We start from the raw sequence: 27,819 nt of genomic DNA, 5'->3' as shown, positions 1-27,819 counted from the left end.
TATTCAAAGTTGTTAAATCACGAGAGGATTGTGAAAAATTGCAGAGGACATAGCAAAACTGGGAGACTAGGCATGCAAATGGGAAATGAACGTTAATGTGGACAAGTGCAAAGTGATGCACTTAGGGAAGCGTAACACAAATTATAGCTACATAATACAAGGTTCCACATTAGAAGTCAGCACTCAGGAAAAGGATGTTAAGTGTCATTGTTGAAAATACATTGAAATGTTCTGCTCAGTGTGCAGCAGCAGTGAAGAAAGCAAATATAATGCTAGGGATTTTTAGGAAAGGAATGGAAAATAAAACAGAGAATATCATAATGCCGCTATTGCTCCATGTTGCAACCTCATCTTGAATATTGTGTGCAGTTCTGGTCACCACATCTCAAGAAAGATATAGCAGAATTAGAAAAAGTACAGAGAAGGGTGACAAAAATAATAAAGGAGATGAAACAATTCTCCTATGAAAAGCTAAAGAGGTTAGGACTCAGCTTGGAGAAGAGACTACTGAGGAAAGATATGATAGAGGTCTATAGAATGAGTGGAATGGAATGAGTAAACTCTAATTAGTTGTTTACTCTTTTGAAAAGTACAAAGAGCAGGGGACACACAATTAAGTTACTTGGTAATAATATCTTTTAAACTAATAGAGTAAATATTTTTTAAACTGGTATTATGTAGTGAAAGCTGTTAGAGTAACTGCATTTAAAAAAAGGTTTAGACAAGCTCCTGGAGGACAAAGTCCATTAACCCTTATTAAGGTAGAGTTGCAGAAATCCACTGCTTATTCTTAGGATAAACAGCTTGAAATCTATCTACCCCTTGGGATCCTGCCAGGTGCTTGTGACCTGGCTTGGCCATTAATGGAAACAGGATATTGGACTTCATGGACCATTGGTCTGACCCAGTATGGCAAAATCTTATGTAGCATCACAAATAAATTACATTTTAAGTAGGTCTCCTCTTTTCCCTAGATCATTTTATGCCAAAATTGATAGATTTGTTTCATTTTTATGGAGAAAGCCTCTTACTGCTTTGTGTAAACTGAAATTAAAAAAAGGATCTGGGTGGAGTGGGGTTCCCAGACTTTGAGATACCATTATGCTTTTCTTCTATGGTATGGGATCAGATGGCTTTTAGATGAAGAGGATTTGCACTATACTGTACATTCAATTGGTTCTCTCTTGAAATGGTCAGTTGCTCCATTGCCATCGAGCCTAAATAACTGGTATGAAAGCCCCTCTGTAAGAAGGATTCCAGCTTTAAACGAGACTTATGTACCTTGGATATCTTGTTAGAAAAATCGATGAACTTTTAGTATGCACTCTCCAATATGGTATACTCCGCAATTACTTATCAGTAAGAAGATAATTAATTGGTTTATGTGGCAGGCAAAGGGGATCTGGACTCTGCAGCAAACAACAGCTGCTAAACAAATGCTTTCCTTTGAAAAGTTGGTCCAGATTTATCATCTACCTTTGTCTCAATAATATATAAGTGGCTTCAATTGTGACACTGCGTAGTGCAGGGTGTCCCTTGAACAGGCCCCCTGGTTCAGAGTCCGGTGTTTTATTCTGTCTTAAATTTTAGTCCGTAGGGCATGAGGCTTCTTTATTCTATAAGTTGCTTCACTCTTGTTAATCTTTTTGGTGTCTTGTAACAGAAAAAAGACAAGCGAAAAAATAAAACAAACCGGAAGGAGAACCTAACTCCGTAGGGAGGTGGGTGGGATTCCTGCTGTCCTAGGAGAACACCTGTTACAGGTAAGCAACTGCATTTTCTCCTAGGACAAGCAAGATGGTAGTCCTCAATATGGGTGAGTACCAAGCTCCAGGCAAGAGAGGCCAACTGTTACTGAACAAGGTGCCAATGCGCACAACTGCGTTGCTGTTGGTTAGCAGGGGACTGCCTGGCTCCCACGAGGGGTACTAGCCGGAAGAGTTGGGTTCAGGTCTGGAACAGATTGCGCAGGATGGACTGATCAAAGGCACTGCCCTGACGACTATCCTTGTCCAAGCAGTAGTGAGCCGTGAATGTGTGAAGAGAACTCCACGTTGAGGCCCAGCAAATTTTGACGGGGACTACTCACAGATAAGCCACCGATGTTGCCATGGTCCCCACAGAGTGAGCTTTAACTCTGCCTGCCAGCGGAAGGCCAACTTGCGCATAGCAGAAGGCGATGCAATCCGCCAGCCAGTTGGATAAGGTCTGTTTACATTGAAGGACACAAAGAGCTGACTGGACTGTCTGACTGGCTGTGTGATCTAAACAGAAAACAAAGGCCCTCTTGCAGTCCAGAGTATGAAGAGCCCTTTCCCCCAGGTGGGAATGAGGCCTAGGAAAGAAGGTGGGTAAAACAACAGACGATTACAGTGGAAATCAGTCACAACCTTAGTCAGAAACTTAGGGTGCACCACACGATCATGAAAAAACTTCCTGTATGGCAGGTACATACTGTGATTTAAAGTTTATCAAGGGCACGAGGAAAACAGAGACAGTGTGTTTCTCATGAACAAAAGCCTTTATTTCTTATGCGCATAAGGAACTGACCCTATGAGCCAAAGTAATTGCTACCAGGAATATAACTTTCCAGGTGAGGAACTTCATGTCACAGGAGTGCAGCTGTTCAAAGGGAGGGTGCTTGAGCCGCACCAGGACAATGTTGAGGTTCCAGGACACAACAGGAGGCCGAAGAGAGGGCTTCAGCTGGAGCAAGTCCCTCATAAAGTGACCTACTAAAGGCTGCACCAACACAGGTGTACAAGCGATGCTATGCACTCACAGTGCTGAGATGGACCCTGACTGAGCTGGTTTGAAGACCTGACTCGGAAAGGTGCCACAAGTAGTTCAACAGCTGGGGAAGGGTGCATATGAATGGATCCAAGCCCTGCCCTGCACACCAGATGGAGAATCTTCTCCATTTCAAGCTGTAGGACTTTCTGATGGAAGGTTTCCTAGAAGCCACCAACACTTGGGAAACACTGTCCAAGAAGGCCAAAGGTTTAAGGACTAGGCGCTTAAAATCCAAGCCGTCAGGGCTAGTGCCCAGAGGTTTGGATGGCACAGGGTACCCTGATTTTGCATGAGCAGATCGGGCGCAGTCCCCAGTAAGATGGGGAGGGGGGGGAGCTTGATCGACAGGTCCCATAGTACAAGAAACAGACCTGTTGGGGCCCCAAAAGGCACCATGAGGATCACGGTCCCTCTGTCCTGTTGAAGCTTCAGCAGGGTCATTAGGCAGAACAGGAGAAGAGGGTACATATACAGCAGACCTCTGCCCCAGTGGAGGGAGAAAGCATCGTGGGCAAGATGCCTGCCCCCGCAACGAGAGTAAGCAGAATCTGCTCAACTTATGATTGTGTGGGGAGGTGATTAGGTCCACATTTGGTGTCCCCACCAACAAAACAGTTTGGCCACTAACTCCTGGTTGAGGGACCATTCATGTGGTTGGAAGGAGCGACTCAGCCGGTCCACTAGCAAGTTCAGAGTTCCAGGTAGGTACATCATGTGCAATGACATCCCCTGCGACAGGGCCAGGTCCATACCTGCACTGCCTTATGACAGAGGAGGTATGAGCCCATGCCTCCCTGGTTTATTTATTTATTTGCTTTTATATACAGACATTCGATCGAGATATCACATCGGTTTACATATAACTGAACAAATAAGGCAAGATCGGCTTATTTTACATTGTAACATGGTAACTTGTATAAAAGAGGGAGAGAAACATTTATATTATAACATTTTAACTTGCGAAGAAAAGTTATAGATTACGATCTAAATGGTGTCTTAGAGTGGTTAACTGGGAGTGGAGACTTAGGGGGAAGGTGGGTTTCGGGTCAGGAGACAGTTATGGATTCATTTTCATGGCAGAGATGAGCCTGGGGGGGGGGGGGGGGGGGGGGGGGTTGCCAAGTATCTGGCGGGAAGGTGATTCTGCTTGTTGATATACCACATTGCCACCGGGTTGTCTGTCCGGTTCAGGACTGCTTTGTGCAACACCAGGTCTCTGAACATCCATAGGGCATAATGGATTACCCGAAGCTCCAGAAAGTTTATTTGATAATTAACAGGCTTCGTGAGCAGTCCAGAGACCCTGCATGTGGAGGCCGTCCACATGGGGTCCCCAGCCCTGAGGAAAGGCATTGGTAGTGAGGATCACTTGAGGAGCAGCAGTTTGGAATGGAATCCCCAGCTCCAAATTGGAGAGGTGCTCCCACCAGGTCAGAGACGCCCACAGAGGTTCCGTGACTACAACGCAAGTCCTGAGAGGCTTGTCGCCACTGTGACTGCAAGGTCCACTGAGCCCTCTGCATGCACAAACGGGCAAGAGGGGTAACATGGACGGAAGCCGCCATGTGGCCCAGCCAACAGAGCACAGTCACCTGCCAGCTGCTGCGGTCGGAGGTCACCAGCGAGGCGAGGGCAAGACCCAAACATGTGGCAAAAATGCCTTTGCCTGCACCATGTCTAGTCTGGTGCCTATATAGTCCAGCTGAGGAGACAGGCAGAGGTGAGATTTTGGGTAACTTGATCACAAACCCTAAGGCTTGTAGAACCCACACTGTCAGGGCTAAAGCACTCAGTGCCCCTGCGTGGGAATCGCTCTTGATTAACCAGTCGTCTAAGTATGGGAAGACATGCACTGCACGTCACCTGATATACGTAGCCACCACTGCCAGGCATTTGGTGAAGATGTGAGGGGCTAAGGCCAACCCAAAAGGTAGCACCTTGTATTGATAGTGAGCCTTCCCCACCACGAAGTGGAGGTATTTTCTGTGGCTGGGGAAAATGGCTATGTGAGCATAAGTTTCCTTGAGATTGAGGGAGCAGAGCCAGTCTCCTCTTTTGAGGAGGGGAATCAGTGTACCCAGAGACCATCTTGAACTTTTCTCTTGAGAGAAACTTGTTCAACGCCTTGAGGTTGAGGATGGGGCGTAAGTCTCTGTTCCTTTTTAGAATTAGGAAATACCTCGAATAGAACCCTTGGCCCTGTTGGGGACGAGGGACTGGTTCTACTGCACCTGCTGCGAGAAGGGCAGAGAGTTCCATTTGAAGTATGACCTGCTGGGCGGACAAACCCCACGATGGACATGGGGGGAGAGGTCCCTGGGAGCTGTCGGAAGTTGAGATGGTACCCCTGACTGATTATGGTAAGGACCCAACAGTCTGAGGTGACATCCTCCCAGCAATGGGCGAAGCCAACAAGCCTGCCTCCCACTGGGGGATCCGGTGTCAGGGGTGCGCTCAACTGACTCGTGCTCCCATGCCGCCAGTCAAAAGCACATAGACTGGGCTTGCTGGTTGGGGCCTGGGCGCTTGCTGCTGGCGGGAGCGGTCCCTGGAGTTAGTGTGTGGCATGTGAGCTTGGAGGATAATACTTCCTGTCTGTAGGAGGACTTCCAGGATCCTGTGGAAGATTTCCTGGCTGAGGAAGGGGTGTTGGAAGCACTAGTGGAAAGCTGTTGAAGGGTGTCATGGTGGTCCTTCAATTGCACTACCACATCTCGGACCTTATCCCCAGAGAGATTGTCACCTGTGCAGAGGAGGAGGTCAGCCAGTTTCTCCTGCACCTCTGGACAGAGATCAGAAGCCCTGAGCCAGGCCATCCTACAGCTGTCGATGCCCATGGCAGCTACACAAGCTGCAGTTTCAAAGACATCATAGATGGATTGCACCTCGTGCTTGCCAGCCTCAAAGCCCTGCAGGACAATAGCGGAGAGCGCATCCTGATGCTGCTGCAGTAGAGTCTCCGTATGATCCTGGATTCACTTCCATAGGTTCCGGTTGTACTGAATCATGTACAACTGGTAGGCGGCTATCTGGGCGATAAGCATGGTGCCCTGGAAGACCTTGCAGCCGAAGGCATTGAGCTCCCTATGTTCTCGCCCCAGAGGGACAGAGGCACGAGTACGGGAGCGCCTGGCTTTCTTGAGGGCAAACTCTATGACCATTGACTGGTGGGGGAGGTGCCGCTTTTCGAACCCCACGGCTTGCTGCACCAGATAGGTGGCATGCGCCTTTCTATTGACAGGAGAGATAGAGATTGGGTGCTCCCACATCTGAAGGAGGAGGTCCTTGAAGATGTCGTGGATGGGAACCGCCCTAATCTCCTTAGGAGCATCGACAAACGAGTACTTCCAGCATCTTGTGTCACGCATCCTCCTCCATGAGCAGTTGAAAGGGTAGCCTCGGCCATGGCCGTGACAAATCTTGCGAAGGACAGATGCCTTTCCTCTTGTGGGGAAGGCTATGAGAGGGAGTCTTCAAGTAATATGAGGAAGACTTTGTGGAATCATTCCCCCCATGACTCGCAGGCAAGGCCTGTGGGGGATATCAGTCCTGGGCTCTGACGGCTTTGGAAGCCGCGAGGGCACTGTGGGAGGCCGGAAGGACCCGGGTAAAGGCTCAGGGAACTGAGGCCTCAGGAACGCAGCACCGGTTGCGTCTTCCTCCTCGAAGGACCAGTAAGACTGAGAGGCTGCGGGTGGCACCCTGCTATATGTGGCTGAGCCCGACAAATCTTGCTCTGTCTCCATCTGCTGGTGCGGAGGCACAACCCAGGTGTCTGGACTGATCCAGGTACGTACAGGGAACTTGGCTCCTTAAGCCACTAGGTAACATTCTGTAGGCACAGAGTATAATCATCTACCATCAAAAAAAATTATTTAATATCAAACTTGCATTTATAGCCCAACTGTGATATGCCAAATCATCAGTTTCAAAGCTCGCATACAGAAAGGGATTCTCTGGAAGAAACACTGTGGTTGAAAAACTTGTTAAAATCTCAAATGCCAGAATGGGAAGGAATCAGATGACAAATCCCGACACCAGCATTTCGGCATAAATGCCTTCAAGGGGGCACAAATCACTTCATAATAGCCAATGGACTGAAGGAAACTGGTTTAAATATCTACTTTCACTGTCATTCTCTAGATGCAATTTGGTTGTGAAAAATGTTTCTTTGTTGGAATCATCAACCCTTTGAGACAGAGCAATTTGCTTGAAATACAGCCATGGCAGGGTAGCATTTCTAAAATCCTTTTTCAGAATTTGGCCTATTTTTGGAATTTTGCAGTTCCTTTATAGGATATAATGTGTTTGGGGTCTATATTAAGAGCCTGAATAGATGTAACATGGATTTCATTAGCTAAAATATTTTGAGCATAACTTTTTAAGTACCCAATCTATAAACAGACATATGTTCAATTGTTAAAAAAACTGAATTAGCCATATACTGACTTTTTGACACTGAAGCTGGTATCTACTTACAAGAGAGCATCAAACAAGCAATAATAGTACACGCTAAAGGAAAAAAACGGTACCCTGTGACTAATACTGGAAGAGTATACATGGCAAGTAGTAATACCAGAGAACAAAAATTACTTGTTAGTCAGTAAAAAAGTATTGATAAAGATAGATGATTATTAGTTCCATATTGCCTGGTACAGAAGATGATTTTAGAAGATTGTATGCATCCTCGGTGCACTGTGAAATATGATACTATGGGGCTGAATGATTAGGGTATCCTAGAACTATTGATTTTTCCACATCAAACACCCAGGAAACTGAAAACAGATTTGGGGTTTTAAAATATAAAAAACCCAAAAAAACTTTTCATACTTTATCAATTTGTTCAACTCTGCTGAAACCTTTGAGAGGCTAAGGGCACAACGTGATGGTAAGATAGCTTTAACCATGCTTGATGCCTTCTGATGTGTTTACTGTACAACAATTTTAATTTAGTTTGATTGTTTCAGCAAATTAAATCATGCCTTAATAGGAAAAGCACTTCAGAAATTACAGAAAAAATGGTCAGGTTTTTGAATAATGTCCTGAGCTAAACTCAATATGAAAGCATTTTTGTAATTAAGTGTTTCTCAATGAAACTTCTGTGATGATCCAATGATCACTCAACTAGCCCATTAATTTTTCCCTTTCTTTAACATTAATGCTTACATAGAGCACTCTACAAAGGGACTGAGATGAGTAATTGAGAAGTTACCTGACTAGATCCAAGCAGATGAAATCTGTAAACCTCATAAAGCTTAACTGCCTACTTTTATTACATGTGTATAATTTATCTGTGGGACAAAAAAGAGCTGTCAAAGGTGCAGGCTTGGATCAGAGCAAGGAAAATACAAAGATTTAGAAACCAAATCTACATGCATATTAACCTGCACGTACTTGCCTTGCAGATAAAGCAGGTGCAAGATTCATGCATTCTTTGGAACCCATGTACACTGTAGCTAATTTTCCAAAGGGAAGCTAATCAATTTCCCTTTGAAAATTAACTACATGGTATTCAGGTACAGAAGTACCTATGAACCATGTGCCTATGTAGGCAAGTGAAAATTGCTCCCATCAAGCACCTAACAAGCCTTGAACCATCAGCACTTGTCTAATGCATAAAGATGCATACACTGGTTTAGCACAGAATTGTGCTATTGGTGGAGATCTCTACAGCTGCAACCTACAGGTTATCCAAAAACATTTCTTAAAAAAAATCCATTGTGGAATTTTGGTTAGTTGGATATGGCTCAGCTGTGTCCCCATGCAATATTTGGTTTATATAAGCAAAACCAGAAGTAAACCATAAACTGGGTTCTGAACTGATAGCTATATGAATTCAGGATACAAACTTGAAACAGCCTTTTAATCAAAACTTCGCTCTTCTATGGCACATACAGCATTAATGAAATATTCTTACTAAAGACAGAAAAGGAGCAGATATCAGCAATCTTTAAAAGTACCAGTGCTTCCTTAGCTTTGCTGGATTACTTTTGTAACAAAAATAACCTCCAGGCAGATACAGTTCACTATCTGATAACATCTAAAGCCTTTGTGTATGCTCTGATTAACTAGGAGCTGTTTATAGAATTCTGGATCCCTTTTTGCATTTGTGTTAAGTCCTATGGGATCCTCATTTTCCTTTCAAATAAAAATACAAGCTATAGCTAGGAATTGAGCATTCTACATTTTCATGTCTCAGCAGTGTCACAGGTCATCTGATTAAATACATCTGCCTGCAGTGATTTTTTCCCCTAACATGACAACCATTTTTAGGCATTAAGATGTGTGGTATTTTTTTCATATGGAAGCAATAACAAACATCTGCTACAATAAATATACCAATCCCTCAATAGAAAGGCCGAGTTCCTTGAATATGTCAGTACGAACGAAGTGCCTGCAAGCCACAGGTTAAAGAAAAAAAGCCAATGAATCACACTTGCACCAACAACGTGGTAGAGCATTCGACACACACTTTCTCCTTAGAGTTCAAATGCTGGGAATTTGGCCTTGGCTGGTTCCAGTAGGTCAGCCAGAAAATAGATGGTTCCAGCCATACCTGTGGAAAAAATATGTACATCTAGTTATAGTATTAAAACCAATGTCAAGTCTCATTCCAAACATTTCCCTTACTGACTTGCATTCCAACAAGAATGAGAACATAGCTTTGGAATATGCAATACTGATCCTCTAGCTAAGCAAAAGTTACAGGCAGACAAACTCCTCTCTAGGCAGTGCACAGGAGTTGAACTGCTGTCTAGGACCTGGTAGTATTTCCAGTACTGTATGTTTGCTGCTCAGACATCTAGGATATAGATTATAATAAAAGTCACCTGCCAGTTTTTCAAAGAAAGAGTTGCTTGCCTGTAACAGGTGTTCTCCGAAGACAGCAAGATGTCAATCCTCACACGTGGGTGACATCATCCAATGAAGCCCGGCATGGAAAACTTATGTTAGTTTCTAGAACTTTGACTGAGCATGCCCATGCATGCATTATGCCAAACATCCGCTTGGGGTCTCTTCAGTCTAAATTACATAGCATAAGAAAAGAACCATGTTGTGGAGACCCAACTCCACGGGGAGATGAGTGGATCTTGTGAGGGTTGACATCCTGCTTGTACTTAGAGAACACCTGTTGCAAGTAAGCAACTCTGCTTTCTCTGAGGACAAGCAAGATGGCAGTCCTCACAAATAGGTGGAGCTCTAGTTACAGGGGGTCCCTCAACAACAATAAAAAAAGGACAAGAAACTCAGTAGCAACAGGCACAACAATAACGATGTTTATTTATTTAAGAGTTTTTATATACCGAGGCACATTTGGAACATCACCTCGGTTTACAATAGAACATAATGCAGCAACGATTTGTTGGCAACTGGCTTTTTTTTTTTTAATATATATATATTTGTTTATACCCTAAGGTGTTGGGGGGGGGGGGGGGGGGGGGGGGGGGAGGTGGGGGCAGCCTGAAGAAAAACAAAAACAATGGACCCTAGGCAGGAATAGAGTTAGGTTATACACCTCAAACAAGTTCTGGAGGACAAACTGTCCAAACCTACTGAGCGTTGACCATCTCTATCTAAACAGTAGTGCAATGTGAATTAGTGGATGGAACTCCATGTCGTAGCCTTGCATATCATCTCCTTCATGGGGACTGATTGCAAGTGAGCCACAGAACTGCCAAGGCTTAGACAAAATGAGTCTCAACATGGCCCACAAGATTCAATGCCGCCTGGGCATAACAGAGGGAGATGCAATTTGCTAGTCAATTAGAGAACATCTGTTTGGTAATGGCAATCCCCAGCTTGTCCTGATCAAAGAAAATAAAAATCTGGGTGGACTTTATGGGCTTCTGACTGCTCCAGATACAAGGCTAAGGTTCTTTTGCAGTCCAGACTGTGCAGGGCTTGTGCACTTTGCTGAGCCTAAGGCCTGGGCAAAAATGTTGGAAGGCAATTGACTGGTTAAGATGGAAGTCTGACACCACCTTAGGCAGGAATCTAGGGTGGTCTTGCATACATACTCCATCATGAAAACACGTAGTATAAGTCATTAAGGCTTGAAGCTAACTGAAGTGACTACCACCAAAAATATGACCTTCCAGGTCAGATACTTCAGGTTACAGGAGTGCAGGGGTTCAAAAGGAGCTTTCAATAGTTCAGCCAAAACCACGTTGAGGTCCCATGACACAGTGGGAGGTCTTAAGAGAGGCTTCAAGTAAAGCAGACCGTGCATGAAGTGTACAATTAAAGGTGGTACAGAGAACTGCACCAAGATGAATCCTGATTGTGTTGGTGTTAAGAACAGCATCGGAGAGATGTAGAATGTAGTCAAACAGCTTTTATGTTGAACAGGAAAAGAGGTCCAAGGCCCTTTGCTTACATCATGCAGCAAACTTACTCCACTTCAGTCTATAGGACTTTCTGGTGGAATGCTTTCTGGAAGCCGAAAGGACACGAGACACATCCATGGAAAGATCAAGGGGTTGTAGGATCAGCCTCTCGATATTTAAGCTGTGAGCACAATAGGGCTTGCAGCTTGGAATGCCACAATCTGCCTTGCCCCTGAGTGATGAGAGTTGGGGGGGAAGTACCTAATCTGATCGGTTTCCAGATGGACAACTCCTGGAGGAGTGGAAACCAAATCTGTCTTGGCCAACAAGGGACTATGAGAATCACTCAGTCCCTCTTGTCCTCTCTGAGCTTCAACAAAGTGTTTGCAACCAGTGGGACTGGAGGATATGCATACAGAAGTCCTTCGCTCCAATGGAAAGCGAAAGCATATGAGGCTAGCTTGCTTTGTGCTCTGTACATGGAAAAGAGAGGGATCTTTCTGTTTCAGGGAGCTGCAAACAGGTCCATCTCTGGGATCCTCCAGAGGCAGAAGACACGATTCACTACCTCCTGGTCCAGGGACCAATAATGGGGTCTGAAGGACCGACAGACTGTCTTCCACCCCATTTTCCAGACCATCATATGACACAGGAGGTAGGATCCCATACTTCCCTGCTTGTTGATATAAAATAAACAATCACTTGGCTGTTAGTCCAAACTAGTACAAATCTGTCGAACAGTCAATCTCTGAAAGCCCATAGTGCATACTAGATCACCCGAGCTCCAGAAGTTGGAAAATTGGGCATCCAAGTGGCAGATGAGGTTTAATGTGGATAAGTGCAAGGTGATGCATATAGGGAAAAATAACCCATGCTATAATTACACGATGTTGGGTTCCATATTAGGTGCTACAACCCAAGAAAGAGATCTAGGTGTCATAGTGGATAACACATTGAAATCGTCGGTTCAGTGTGCTGCGGCAGTCAAAAAAGCAAACAGAATGTTGGGAATTATTAGAAAAGGAATGATGAATAAAACGGAAAATGTCATAATGCCTCTGTATCGCTCCATGGTGAGACCGCACCTTGAATACTGTGTACAATTCTGGTCGCCGCATCTCAAAAAAGATATAATTGCGATGGAGAAGGTACAGAGAAGGGCTACCAAAATGATAAGGGGAATGGAACAACTCCCCTATGAGGAAAGACTAAAGAGGTTAGGACTTTTCAGCTTGGAGAAGAGACGACTCAGGGGGGATATGATAGAGGTGTTTAAAATCATGAGAGGTCTAGAACGGGTAGATGTGAATTGGTTATTTACTCTTTTGGATAGTAGAAAGACTAGGGGACACTCCATGAAGTTAGCATGGGGCACATTTAAAAGTAATCGGAGAAAGTTCTTTTTTACTCAATGCACAATTAAACTCTGGAATTTGTTGCCAGAGAATGTGGTTCGTGCAGTTAGTATAGCTGTATTTAAAAAAGGATTGGATAAGTTCTTGGAGGAGAAGTCCATTACCTGCTATTAAGTTCACTTAGAGAATAGCCACTGCCATTATCAATGGTTACATGGAATAGACTTAGTTTTTGGGTACTTGCCAGGTTCTTATGGCCTGGATTGGCCACTGTTGGAAACAGGATGCTGGGCTTGATGGACCCTTGGTCTGACCCAGTATGGCATGTTCTTATGGTACTGACTTTTCCGAGCAGACCAAGAACCCTGATTGTGAAGCCCATCTACATGAGCTGCCCAACCCAAGTTGAACGCATCTGTAGTTAGCACAGTTTTCACTGGAGGAATCTGGAAGGGAATCCCTGAACCAAAATGGAATTGTTCTGCCACCAGAATAGAGAATCCTGGAGTAATGGAGCGACTTGGATGCAATCTGGAAGGTCTTGAGTGTCCTGAAGCCACTGTGCCCTCTGGGTCCATTAGGATCTTCGCATAAACAGTCAAGCAATGGGAGTGACATGAACAGTTTTGGCCATGTGGTCCAACAACCTCAATATGTGCCAAGCTGATGTCTGCTAACTCTCTTGATCTCTGCCTCAATGGCCATCAGGGTGCTGCACAAGGAAGCCTCCGGCCTGAGTTGATTCTAGCAGACTCCAATAAACTCCTATTGAGGTGATGGGCCGAGATTAGACTCAGGGTAGTTGATGATGAACCTTAGTGACTCCAACACCCGGATAGTCATACGCACTGATTCATTGGCACCTGTCTGAGATGTGCTCTTGATCAGCACATCATCCAAATAGTGAAATATGTGCACTCCCAGCCTGAGAAGGCGTGTTGCCACCATGGCAAAGCATTTTGTGATGACACAAGTGGCTGACAAAAGCACAAAGGGCAGAATGTGATACCGAAGGTGCAGATTGCCACAAATCCGAGATACTTCCGGTGACAGGAATATCGCAATGTGAGTGTAGGCATCTTTTAGATCGAGAGAGCATAACCAGCCCCCCTTTTTTGCAGAAAAATTATCAAGGTACCCAGAGAAAACATCTTGAACTTTTCCTTTTTGAGAAACTTGTTCAAGGCCATTAGGTCTAGGATGAGACAGAGTCCCTCCGGTTTTCTTTGGAATAAGAAAGTACTGGGAGTAAAATGCCCACCCTCTCCTCCTTGGTGGAACAAGCACAACCGCTCTGGTCATTAAGGAGGAGAGGAGCTCCAAATATACTACCTACTGATGTGCTATGAGCCCTCCAAGAGGACACCCAATAGATTAAATTTGTACCCTCTTTGAATTATGCCCAGGACCCGTTTGCTCGAGGTTATACTGGAAGGCTGAGTCGCGTAGAACCACACCTGCCCCCGACCTGAAAGTCCTTCGGCATGGTACTGGGATTTTGGCTATGCTCTCTCCGGTCCAGTCAAACACTGTCCCAGGAGTTGGTTGAGATGCCATTTGGGGGTTCAGGTGCCCTCTGCTTCCTGGGGTGGCTATGTGGGGCCAGCTGCATATGGGACAGAGGGTGGAGGATAGTGTCTCCTCGGGCAGAAGATAGATTTTCTCTACCCAGATCTTGGGTATCACCTGGATGAGGAGATTGAGTCCGAAGCAGCAGTGGAGAGCTACTAAAGCGCTGTACAGTGATCACGAATCGGTGCCACTGCATCCTTAACCTGATCTCTAAAGAGAGATTTTCTCTGATGCATGGCATATCAAGGAGTTGCTTCTGCACCTCTGGACGGAGTTCAGAGGTTTGCAGCTAGACGAGTTTGCAGGCTCCAATCCCTACAGCAGAGAATCTTGATGCAACTTTGAAAATATTGTATGTCAATTGGACCGCGTGTTTTCCCACACTCAAGACCCTTAGTCACCAGTGACTGGAGGGTGTCCTGCTGCTTCTGAGGAAGCGCACAGCCACCTCCTGCACCCGCTTCAGAATGTCCTGCATGTACTGGCCCAAGAGGGGCCAATAGGCCATTACATAGACAATGAACATAGCTCCCTAGAAAACCTTCCTCCCAAGAGTGTCTATAACACTAGGATCCCTCCCTGGGGCCACAAAGGAATGGGTCCTAGGACGCTTGGCCTTCTTGAGAGCAGATTCCACCACCACAGATTGGTGAGGTAGCCATTGCTTTTCAAATCCATGAGCCTTCTGGACAAAGTATATCACATCCGTCTTCCTGCAGTGGGAGCCACCAAGAGGGGACCATCTTATTGAGACGGGAGCCATCCTTAACAGCAACTCCTGAAGGATCTCATGTACTGTGACAACTACAACCACATTAAGAGGGTCCACGTGCTGGAGGATGTTCAGCATTTTGTGCCTGGTGCTACCTGCACTCGTTCCTCCAATGCCTTCTTGAGAATCGCCAATGTCAACACCAACTGGGAGGCAGGAGGAATAACTATGTCCTCTTTAGAATTGCATGGAGGATTGGTGGCTGACATCAGGATCGGTGAAGACCATGGAAAACCCCGAGGTAACTTGGATGAGCTCTCCTCACCGTGGCGTCACGTTTAAGGTTTCTTGGCCGAAGCTGGACCATCTCCATGCTCAGCACCGTGTCTCAACAGAAACCAATGCTGATGTTTCTTTGGCTTCCCTGCTGTAAAGGTCGAAGTAGAGAAACCAGATCCCTTCTTCAACTGGGAAGAAGATAAATGACCTGTCTCCGGGACACCTACCTGTCATCAACACAGAGGGAACCAATGGTCCCCCCTGATGCTGATACCATTGGTGCAGTTCCATGATCCTTTAAATGTCAATGCATCTGATGCAGATGTTGATGGATTGACCTTCCAGTACCCGAAGAGACGTTCCATTGGGGGTCATTTGTGCACAGCTGTGGTCACGCCACACATCATTTGATGCCCCCATGTAGACAATAAATCTATCACGGGGATCTGTGAGACATAGTCCTTGAGCATCAGGGTCATATCTGAAACCCTGAAGATATGTGGTCTCGAAATAAAAGGGATGCTAAATTGAACTCTATGGCGGCAAACCTGTCAATGGCTGACAGGCACTAATGGCACCACCACCTAGAAGGAATCGGCTACAAAAGGAAACTTAAACGCTGAAATCTGAAACTCAGATAAATGTTAAAAAAAAAAAAAAAAGCTACCTAGGGACACTACAGGAAGAACCGTGGGACCCTGCGACAACCAGGCAAAATAGTTTCTTACCAAGAAGTGGCCATGCAGTTGAAAAAAAAGACTCAAAGACTGTGACCACTAGGTTCCACAGAAAAAGTAAGACTGAAGGGACCCCTACTTGGATGCTTGGCATAATGCATACATGGGCAAGTTCAGTGAGGCTCAAAGTTCTAGAAACTTTGACAAGTTTCCCATGCTGGGCTCTATTGGATGATGTCACCCATGTGTAAGGACTGCCATTCTGCTTGTCCTCAGAGAATATAAATTACTGGGAATAGACTAGCAGGAGAGCTTTTGAATTACTAATCTCATCTTATTAAGATTAGTTATAGTGATTATTTTGTCCTTTGCCAAGCCCACTCCCCACTTGCTACAGTGTACCTTCAAAGAGTGAGAAGGGAGTGTCCGCAATCCGGCAGCCATGCTGCCCATAATCCAGGCACCAATCTGCAAACTGAAGACAAAATGAGAAAGTAAAATATCACAAACTTCAAAATACATCACTACCTACCATTAAATTTATTTTCTGTCTGTACTTGGGTTAGTTTATGGATTATTGCTGTTGGCTCACGTTTATTGCTATTTTATCTTTGTGTTATTGTATTGTAATTATTCATTGTTGGGATATTTTCATTGTCATTTCATATTTTATTACATTATTAGACTGACCAACTGGCATTTCTATTATCTGTTTTATTCAAATATAAATTGCCTGGGGCAGAGTTTCTGGAAAGGCAACTAAAGGTATGCCTGATAAATGTCCTTTGCTTTAGAATTGGCAGGCCAGTCCACACAAGCGGGTTATGCAATCCTGCCAGCAGATGGAGATGGAGGTCATGGACATCACTCCTATATTTATTTATTTTTATTTATTTATTTTACATCTTTTTATATACCGACCTTCCTCAAACGATATCAAGTCGGTTTACAATGCAGCAAATAAATCACAGCTGACTCATAAAATATGAGCATAAAACTATAGATCTAATACAATAGAATAAAACCTAAATTAAAACTAAAATACATTAAAAACTATAGATCTAATACAATAGAATAAGACCTAAACTACAACTAATATAAATTAATACAATACGGCCTAGGCTAAAAGCTCTCATACATTTAAAATTAAAATAAATAAAGGACTAGCCTACAGTTAGTTCCTATTAAAATTCGGCCCTATTTTACACATCTTAATTTGAACTAGTTCTTCCAAAGTGCTACTAACCTACTAATCCCTTTCTTTAGTCATGCATTGACATCAGCCTGCCAGTATTCCTGAAAAAGCCAACTGTGGACAACTAAATAACACTTAAATTGAAAGAATCAATATATTCCGAATCCAAAAGGTTTTTTTTTTCTTCCAGGAGACCAAAAGCAATAGATTTTCTTTTCTTGAGCCCAGTAACAGCAGAAAACGAAGTTCAATTCTGTCACTTACCCAGAAAACTTCAACAATCCAGAGCTTTTAATGGTTTCCAAATATCTGCTGTCCCAAAAAAAAGATGAACAGTAAGAGCTCTGGCCTGGAGTGTGGACTGGCCTGCCTATCCTAAATGAAAGGAAAGGAAATTATCAGGTAAGAAGTAATTTCACCTTCCTTATCTAGGAAGGTCAGTCCACATAAGTGGGATATACCAAAGCTACTCCCCAGAGGGGTGGGAGGATGCCCACACTCCCAAAAGGACTGCTCTTGTAAAAGACGCGGTCTCCTGTGCCCGAACATCCAAACAATAGCGCTTGGACAAGGTATGTAAGGAAGGCCATGTCACAGCTCTACAAATCTCCAACGGAGATACCATCTTTAATTCCACTCATGTAACAATCTGCGCTCTAGTTGAATGCATCCTAATTTGCCTGGGCAAAGGCTTCTTCTTTGCCATGCAGGCCGCTGTTAGGATCTCTTCAATCCAACATGTAATTGAGGCCAGAGAAGCCACTCCCCCTTTCTTATACAGGGCGAACAAATGATCTATTGTCCAGAAGAGGTTGGTGACCTTAAGATATCGTAACAGATGCCTCCTAAAATCAAAAGGACGCAAAACATGATAATCTTGCTCATTGCGTGACTCAAATGACAGTAAGGAAATGGACTGATTTAAATGAAAATCCAAAACTACCTTCAGCAAAAAAAGAAGGCACCGACCTAATTTGAACTGTCACTAGTCATTAACAAAAAAGGGACCCTATACGAAAGAGCTTGCAATTTGGAAACTATTCTTATCAAACAAACTGCAACCAGAAAAACTGTTTTCATAGTCAGCAAAGGTAATGAAAGCTGTTTAAGAGGATGAAAGGTGGAACCCATGAAAAGGATAATATCAGATTCAAATCCCACAGCAGTACCAGAAAATGCAGCGGAGGCCGAATATGTTTAACTCCTCTCAAAAAATCTGGAAACTTCCAGATGCGGAAAGATTTACCCTGAACATGCCCTCTGTAACAAGCCAAGGCAGCTACTTGTACCTTGAACATATTCAGATATAATCCTTTAATCAAACCTTCCTGCAAAAAGTCTAAGATTAAAAGCACCCCTGTTTTAAAAAGGGTGACACGAGTACTCCTTGCACCAGTTCTCAAAAATTCTCCAGACTGACGTAGGCCAAACTAGTAGAAAATTTTCGAGTTTGTAATGGCGTGTTCACTACTGGCAAAGAATAACCATGTTTCAACAACTGAGCCATCTCAAGGGCCAAACCGTAAGACAAAACTGAACCGGATTTTCGTGAAGAAACTGGTCCCTGATGCAGAAGGTCCTTCCGCACCAGTAATCGCAACAGTCTGTCGACTATCAGTCGCTGGATATCTGCAAACCATGGTCTGCGTGACCAATCCAGTGCTGCCAAAAGAACTAGTCTGGGATATCGTGCTCTCTTTTGCAGTAACCTGCTGATTATTGGCCACAGAGAAAACATAAAACAACTCTCTTTGGTCACGACTGCACAAGAACATCTATCCTGAGAGCTCTGGAGTCCCTCCTTCGACTGAAAAACCACTGAACCTTTGTATTTTCATGGTTCGCTATCAGATCTAAAGACACAATGAGCTGACAGGTCTTGTCTGCCAGCACCCACTCTCCTGGATCTAAGGTGTGACAGCTGAGAATCTGCTTGAACACTGGCCACCCTTGCAATGTGAGCTGCCGATAGTGCATGAAGATGTTGCTCTGCTCAAGGCAGCAATTTGTCTATCTCCAGAGAAACCTGTTGTCTCTGTGTTCCCCCTTGATGATTTATGTATGTTACTGCAGTAGCACTGACAGACATCACCTTCACTGCTGTACCTCTTATCTGATCTGCGGACCTTACCAATGCCAATTAAATCATTGGAGCCTCCAGTTGACTGATGGACCATGACATCTCCTCAGGAGATCACTGCCCTTGCGCTACATTTCTTGGCAGTGGGCTCCCCAACCATAGAGACTCGCATTTGTAGTAACTACTAACCAATCGGGAATCTTCAAGTCCACTTCCTTGGCATGATGATCTCTCTTCTTCCACCATAACTTCTGCTTCACTGCAGCTCGGATAATTTTACCTTGTACTCTTGAGACTGAGAATTCCATTGATACAACAATGTCCTCTGAAGGAGCCTCATGTGTGTCCTTGCCCGTGAAACAACCTCCAGAGTCACCGCCATGGACCCCAATGTCTGTAGATAATCCTAAACCAGCGGAGAATCTTCACTGTTTGGGCCTGAATCTGTTCCCAAAGCTTCAGGAAACAATGCTCTGACAGGAATACCTTGCCTTGAGCTGTATTGAACCTGACTCCAAAATACGCCAATGTCTTGAGTTGACCAAACGTTACTTGTAGCTAGATTTACTACCCAGACTAGGTCCTACAACAGCTGAACCACCCTGCGAGACACGATCTGGTTTTGGCTTTCCTCTGCCGACTTGGCTCTGATCAACCAGTCGCCTAGATACAGGGTAGACCAAGATGCCTTCCTTGTGCAAGGCTGCTGCCTCCACCACCATCAATTTGGTAAAAGGTTCTTGGAGTCATAGCCAACCCAAACGGCAATGCTTGAAAATGGTAGTGCTGACCAAGCATAGCAAAACACAGAAAGCACGGATTATACCATATGAGAATATATAAATAGGCTTCCATCAGATCGAGAGATATGAGAAACTCTCCCTGCTGAACAGTTAAAAATACTGAATGCAAAGTTTTCCATTCTGAAGTGGGTCACCCACTTGTTGACTCCCTTTAAGTCCAAAATGAGGCAAAAAGTACTCTCCTTCTTGTGTACTACAAAATAAATGTAATAACGCCTTGTGTCTTTCTGTCCCACCAGGACCGGAATTACAGTCTTTAATTTGAGTGAGTAACCTCTGCAGACAGTGTCTTGTACAGCTACATTCTTTTCTTGCCAGTTGCATGGGGAAACCATAAAAGCATCTATAGGAAAGAAACGAAACTCCAGCGTGTAGCCAATTCTCACCACATCCAGAACCCTCTGGTTTGAGGTAATATGGGTCCACTCTGATAAAATTGAGATAGACAACCGCTTATTTCTGGAATTGAAGGATGGCCCCCCCAAGGCCTCACTGCGAGGAATGGGAAGCTCCAGGATCTGCGTTTCCATCCTTTCTAAACTTCTTTTTCCGAAATGACCAAGATCTCTCAAAGGACCAAGAATTCTGCGTCCCTGAATCTCTGGAGAAGTAAAAACGACGAGAATCCAAATAGAGGAACGCGAAGTAGACTTCCTATCCTCTGGCAAATGCAGAATCTTGAGTCTCCCCATCAATTCGCCATTTTTTCTAACTGCTTCCCAAACAGGTGTTCACTATAAGGTAACTATTTCTAAGTCAAACTTGACCAAATGTCAGCAACCACAGGAGGCTTCGAGCTGCAATCACTGACTCCACTCCTCTATTGCGTCCGGTCTCAGACGGCTTTGACCTCTGTGCCTCAACTTTTTTCCTTCTCTCTCCACTAGCCTTGGGAAGATGGCTGCTGCCGCGTCATCATGCCGCTCTCTCCGGCGTCCCTGGAACGGCTACAGCGACGGTGTTCACCATGTTTCTCCTGAGGGCCTCCTAGGGTGTGCGTGCGCACACCACCCACGTCTTTATCCACTTCATGGCGGGAACCTCGGGGGCAGCCCCCTCAGAGTGACGTCACGCCATTCAGGTATGTAGCCTACCCTTCGTTTGCTAACAAACTGAGTTAGCAAGGATTGGATTCGCCTCCGGTCTAAGCTACTCTGCTGCTTCCTTGCTGCCACTGGAAGTTCTCTCTGCCCTCCGGGGCCGTTCACCTCTAACCTGGGTACCTGCTCCTCGGGGGCCCTATGTTTTCTTTCAGGTGCCTATCTGGGATACCGGGTACTCGCTCGTCGAGAGCCTTCTCTCCCTGCCTTGGTGCCTGCAAACCAACTACTTCTGCCTGCCAGGATCTTCATCAAATACAGCTAGCTATTCAGAGAGTAAACTAATCTTGCCAGCTTGTCTCACCTTCAGCGCTGCGAGTCCACATCCGGGACTCTCTCCTCTACCCAGCGCAGCCTACCATCATTGGAGCATGGGATGGATCTCCTCTGCAGAGGCCCCTGGACTACTCTACTGGATTACCTCACTGATGCCACCTCCTGGGCAGAACCACCAAGCTGTATAATAAACACAAATTCTCTGTGTATGCGTGTATAGAGTCTAGCTTAGTACTGTGATTCCTCGTGGGGCTCCTCCCCGTGGGAGTGGCCATCTCCGTAGTACCCAAGAATCCACTCAAACACCTCGAAACCATAACACCCTCATGTAGTGGTACATGCCACATCGTAGTCTACATCAGCCAGGACCATCTTCACCTAGGTACCTCCTGGGCGTCCTGGGTCAGGCATAAACTTGCCTGTGCTATCATACAGCAGCAGCAACAGACACCTGCAAATTCATGGCCATCGCCTCAAAGGCTTGTTTCAGGTTAGCTTCAATCTTTCTATCTTGAGCATTTTTCAAAGCTGCCCCATCTTCCACCGGAAATCATGGTTCTCTTGATGATGGCACTCACCAAGGTATCCATTTTTGGAAACTGAAGCTTCTCGCTTCTTTTAGGATCCAGAGGGTAAATGCTCACCAAGGATCTCCCTCCTTTAAAATTAGCCTCTGATGAACTCCATTCCAAATCAATTAGATCCTGAACCGCTTCATGAAAAGGAAAGTAACAGGACCACTTCCGTAAACTGATCATAATAGAGTATTTTTTTCTGCGCCTTAACCACATCTGGCTCAGCTGCCTCCATTCCGAGCACCTTCAGTGTTTGAGACAAGTGAGGCAACTCAGCATAGTGGAATAAACACAGCATAGTTCTATGTGGGTCCATGTCTGATGGAATTTCACCTTCCTCCAAGACTACCACTGTCAAGTCACCCAGAGAAGAAGCAGAGTCACCAGAAGAGTTCTCCACCACCAATCCCTACTACCCGCCCCGGCATTTGCCATGCATCAAAGTAGAGGGTGGTCTCGAGCATGTGTTTCTCCTCGGGAAGAGTGACCTCAGGTGAATCTTCTTTCTTGATCCCGGATGCCTATCTTCTTGAGTTCTACAAAAAGTCTGCAGATCTTTAAAAAATTCCACCCAAGAGATTGATGCTGGATCTATTCCCAGTCACACAGGATCAGACAAAAGAAGCTCAAACCCCGGGCCTTCAGCACCAGTGAAAATAGTCATAAGGGCGGGATGGGGGGAAGCTCCTCCCCCTTCCTCAGGTCTCCCTCAACTGGCCTCTCCATTTCTGAGGAAGAGGCCCATGCAGCAGCAAAATCTGTGGTGGATAATTCTCCTAGAACCTCCCAATACTTACTGCACAAGCTGAGTGAAAGAGAAGACTGAATTGGTCTCATGCACCAGTAACACAAATGGAAAGTCTTTTCCCGCGTTTGCTGCCCAGCGACATAATTCTGCATCAAAAAGAAAAAATGTTTCCCTTGCATGCGAGAAGCCCATGTAAACAGCTGAGAGCAATAAACTCAGCAGGAACTCAGTATTGCATGCAGGAAATCAGTTGGCATGAAAAATAACTTTCCACGAGGAAAAAAAAAGCCACTGATGCTGACCCAGGAGATACCTGAAGCACTGAGCCATGTCCCCGGAAACACTATTGTTGCTACTTTGTTTCACTTTTTTTCTTAAATTGCCCCAGAGGAGAAGAAAAAAAAGCTGAAGAAGAAAACAGGTAAGTGAGCCAAAGCTTCCTACCTGTGCTGGAAGCAACTTTTGAGCCTACAGGGGGGGGGAGTACGCTAAAAGCCTTTACCACCGAGCAACAAAACTGGCTCAAGGACAGTCTGCTTAACTGAGAGAGAAATGCTATCGCCTCAGAAGCCTTCCACGCCTGACAGAAGGAATGCATGTCCGCCATCTGCTGGAGGCAGAATATTGGTAGGCTGATGTTGGTGTGTGATATCAGTGACCTGTTTCCATCTGCTGGCAGGATTGCATAACCCACTTGGGTGGACTAGCTTGCCTAGACAAGGAATGAATAAATTAAAGAGATTCCCAGAGAGGTATTCTACAATACTACATTGGATACTTGGATTTCATTTCTAGTTCAAACATAAGACCGGGATACGGAGGAGTAAAGAGGCCCTATGAGGAGAGAAAGAGTGGAACAAACAAAGTAGTGTGCTACCATAAATAGGGAAAGTATTACATTGGTCTGGTCAAAAGCAGCACACGTAAATACTGCTATTTCCACAGCCGATTAGTACAATTTAGCATTCAGGATACTATCATTTTTAAACTGGTAAAAAATATTTGCACTATAGAATGTTTGAGCCAAATACAAAGACAGGATGAGCAAGTTTGCTCACCTTAAATGGTGTTTTCCGTAGATAGATGAATTAGCCATGCTGTCTGGGAATGTCCTCCATGCCACTAGGTGGCGGAGCTCTCAAAGCTGAAAACTTATCTTTGATAGTGCCTGCTTGCATGATCCCATGCTGCCTCAAGTCTCCTCAGTCTATATCAAAGCAAGACGAGATGCAAAGTGACAAACTGTCCGGGGAGGCGGGAGGGTCAGTATGGCTAACTATGGAAAACACCATTTATGGTGAGCAAACTTGCTCTTTTCTCGCAGATAAGCAGCATGAATTAGCTATGCTGTCTGGGAGTCCCCAGCTAATATATTGAGCACATATAGCCCATACTGTGTGTCCCTGATGTAACCAGGAAAATGCACTCAAGGCTTAGACCATAAGTGGACAGTTTTATGATGGTGCTGTCGTAGTGGTTTAGATATGTGCCACCCGAGGATTGTGTCTGTCCCATGTGCATCATCTGCAGTCTGCTCGTAAAGCAGTAGCGGGAGGTTATCAGATATAGCGAGAACCCTGGGGTTGTGTTGCAAGTACCAGGGTAGGTAATTCATGGAGATGGTCCAGTGAAGCAAGCACGTGGTGAATGAAATAGGTCGTAAACAGGGTCTTTGAATGCTGCTGACAGCAGAGAAGAAAGCAGTCCGAGATCCAAGTTAAGAGTGTCATTGAAGATAGGCGGTCTCGGGCATTTGGGTTTAAGGAAACGTAGAGCTGCGGGGCTCTGTAGTCAGAAGGTTTGTGACGTTGTGAAAAAGCGAATGTTTGGTTACAAAATAGCGTATGGAGGGTAAGCTCGCCATGGTAGGCTCGAGGTTTTTGGGAAAAACCAGGAGGCGGTGGATTGGTTGATGTAGACGCAGACAAGCATCTTTGTGCGGAAGGCGGGATATGCACGCAGCACAACCTTGTCATGGTGAAAAACTGACAAGGTGGTTAGCCCAAGATGGGTTGCAGTTTGCCAACGTGCCTTGCGAAGGTGGAGGCGATCGAAAAGGCTACCTTCAGGCGAGGGAACATGGGGTGAGAAGTGCGTAGGGGTCCCCGTGGAGGGAGCATGAATGTGCTATGGCACTTTATGTCCCATGGAATTATAGGCTGTCACGCCATAACCGGAAACGCAAGATCCCCGACATGAACTTGGAGGTGAGTGGGGCAGAGAGCAGACACAGATTGAAGGGGAAATGGCAAAGGCCATAGCACTGAGGTATGCTCGAGCCGAAGCTGGTCAGAGGGCTCCGGCAAAGGAGGTGGAGGAAGACTGGAGACGGTCTGGTGGACCTGCGCTGATAGCAAAAAACACCCGAAGATGCAGTGTGGTTTTTTTTCGGTAGTTTATGCGAAGGAGAGTGTGTTCTGAGACAAGAGCAGAAGAACTCCAAGCTTAGGAACAGAATCCCGGATCTGGGATCTGAGCCGTGCAATTTCAATAGGTGAAGCGGTGTAGCAATTACCGCTTGGGCGAGAAGGTGTTGGATGTTTTTTTCCTGAGGGATTGGTGGGCCAACGATAATTGCTTTACGGAGGCGTATCATGACTGTTTGGTTTGATGTTAAAATTAGGTTCGCACAATCTGCTATGTAGTTCTGGAAGGCCAGTAATGGGAGTAGACTGAGAGAAAGTCCACGAGAACTGCGACCTGTGAAAGAGGACGGACGGTTGGGCAGAGTCAGCAAAATAGGTAGAGTATATTGTGCTGCTCAGATGCGAAGAGGTTGAGATGGGAAAAAACGCCTAGTGCATCTTTCCATTCCTTGTTTTTTTTTTTTTTTTAAGTTGACGCCACTTGAAAATACCCAGTCGAGGGTATGAAAAAGTAAAGGTGAATGCCTAGAAGTTATTAACTTCAGATAGAAAATAGGAACGAAAGGGAGATGGATCTGCTTCCTACTAGTTCGAGGATTCCTACTGGTTTTCTGCAGGGAATCCGGAACCTAACCGTCCTCTTTTGGTAAAGCAGAATGGGAAACTGTGATTGTTTGGGCGGAGCATAAGGATGAGGGTATGAAGGGTGCGCTCGAATGTCCGAAGAGTGGGTCGGGCCCCGAAGCTCCGGGCAGGTGATGCGTTGCGCCCGCTGTAAGTGGGTACCATCTGTGAATCCGTAAGTGGGTGAAATAGGGGACTGTTGTCCATGGTAGTGGCATTTCATGTGGGATGGGGTAAGCCCGCAGATAACACCAATGTGTCCTGCCATCAGTGAGTCTCTGCGGCTTCTGGGAGGGAGTGAGGTAGCAGCAGAGGGAAGATGAAGAACTGACTCTATTGGGTCCAGTGTGAATGGCACATGCTGTCACGTATGAGGCGTGAGATAGAATAAGGATGTCCTGTGACCGAGAATGGTGAGGATGCATTGGGCTGAGGTCCGTGGTGGTCGCTTGCAGTGTGATCAATACGCTTTGCATGGCCTGCGTTCGGGCTGAAGAAGGAAGATTCTGCTCTGAATGATCGAAAAAAAAGGGGGTCACAATAAACTGCAAGGCCTGTGTGCGTCACAGATGGGATTCTGCATACGTGAGTAGTGTGGATCAGGCCAGAAGAAGATTGGTCGCAGGGTGGATTGGCTAGCGGCCACCCACAGGTAGTCATCCAGGTAGGAAATATATCCGGATCCCATGTCGATGAAAGGGGTGCGGCAGTACCACTGCAGAATCCTTGGTGACAAAACTTATGATGCAGAGGATCCGTTCCTCATTGGGTATCTTCTGAGAGGGCGAAGGTTCGGGTTCGACGGAGGATATCGTACTCCATGTCAAGCGGAGTAGCGCCAGTGAAGGTTGTGGGGGGTAGGGGCACCACTGTGGGAGGAGAGGATTGATCTCCTGTAGCAGAAACCTGTTGTGCAGATTGCGGTGGGCCAGGCATTACAGGTGCAGCAAGAAAGAAGCTGAGAGAGAGAGAGAGTGCTTCCGTATAACGCCGAGTGTAAAGGTCGATTGATCTGTGCCCCGGGATAGAATGAAGTGGGAGAGCCTGCTTCCTACTAAAGGTGGTGGGAATAGGGAATCCTAGAAAACTTGCTGGCTCGTGGAAGCTGGCAGGGGGCTTGAGAATGCCACCGCTTCCCCTGCGAATGTGGAGGTTGAAGTCGACACCAGTGGGTCAGTAAACCCAATATGGTCAGTAAGACGATCTAGATAAAAGGTTGTCCAGTAATATGATTTTGATGAATCATCCACGGACAGAGACATGACCTCTACTTTCCGTTTCCAAAGGTGAAAAAGGTTGTTCACCGCATACAATTTTCGAGAGGGAGAGGCAATTTGCCTTTGCTAATTTCTGAGTGGAGATTGAATTTTTTTTTTTTTTTTTTTTGACTCTGTTCATCATTCTGATCGCTAGGTGTTACTTTACACTAGAACCTCAATTGTTTTCACCAGCTTGTCGGTGTCTCGGTGCTCCACCCACGTGTCGGCGCTTCATAAGAACATAAGAAAATGCCATACTGGGTCAGACCAAGGGTCCATCAAACCCAGCATCCTGTTTCCAACAGTGGCCACTCCAGGTCATAAGAACCTGGCAAGTACCCAAAAACTAAGTCTATTCCATGTTACCATTGCTAATGGCAGTGGCTATTCTCTAAGTGAACTTAATAGCAAGTAATGGACTTCTCCTCCAAGAACTTATCCAATCCTTTTTTAAACACAGCTATACTAACTGCACTAACCACATCCTCTGGCAACAAATTCCAGAGTTTAATTGTGCGTTGAGTAAAAAAGAACGTTCTCTGATTAGTTTTAAACGTGCCCCATGCTAACTTCATGGAGTGCCCCCTAGTTAGCATGTGGCACATTTAAAACTAATCGGATAAAGTTCTTTTTTACTCAACGCACAATTAAACTCTGGAATTTGTTGCCAGAGGATGTGGTTAGTGCAGTTAGTATAGCTGTGTTTAAAAAAGGATTGGATAAGTTCTTCGAGGAGAAGTCCATTACTTGCTATTAAGTTCACTTAGAGAATAGCTACTGCCATTAGCAATGGTAACATGGAATAGACTTAGTTTTTGGGTACTTGCCAGGTTCTTATGGCCTGGATTGGTCACTGTTGGAAACAGGATGCTGGGCTTGATGGACCCTTGGTCTGACCCAGTATGGCATGTTCTTATGCCCCTAACAACTTGGGAGGGGGGGGGGGGTTGCCCAGAGAAGATTATTCACTTCTCCTAAGGGCAGCTCTTCTATGTTGTTCCTGAAAAATCAGTTCTTTTGATTTTCTTCTCTCTCTTTTTTTTTGTATTATTATTTAAAAACCAAAAAACATGAGGAG

The 27,819-nt window shown here is 45.3% G+C and overlaps 1 protein-coding gene across 3 annotated transcripts in view; it reads right to left on the bottom strand.

Moving 5' to 3' along the window:
* Nucleotides 1–8,637: 8,637 nt before the first annotated feature.
* LANCL1 (LanC like 1) overlaps nt 8,638–27,819 on the bottom strand; it is a 67,569-nt gene continuing 48,387 nt past the window's right edge. For all 3 annotated transcript variants that reach the window (XM_029606135.1, XM_029606138.1, XM_029606137.1), the window contains exons 9-10: nt 16,118–16,190; nt 8,638–9,349 (exon numbers count right to left, since the gene is read on the bottom strand). In XM_029606135.1, coding sequence (XP_029461995.1) covers nt 9,273–9,349; nt 16,118–16,190 — 150 coding nt within the window. In that variant the 3' untranslated portion in view covers nt 8,638–9,272. The remainder of the gene's footprint in view (nt 9,350–16,117; nt 16,191–27,819) is intronic.

This window comes from Rhinatrema bivittatum, chromosome 6 (assembly GCF_901001135.1).
Source record: "Rhinatrema bivittatum chromosome 6, aRhiBiv1.1, whole genome shotgun sequence".
In the NCBI taxonomy this organism is placed as follows: domain Eukaryota; kingdom Metazoa; phylum Chordata; class Amphibia; order Gymnophiona; family Rhinatrematidae; genus Rhinatrema; species Rhinatrema bivittatum.
This window is presented reverse-complemented; position numbering and strand designations above follow the sequence as displayed.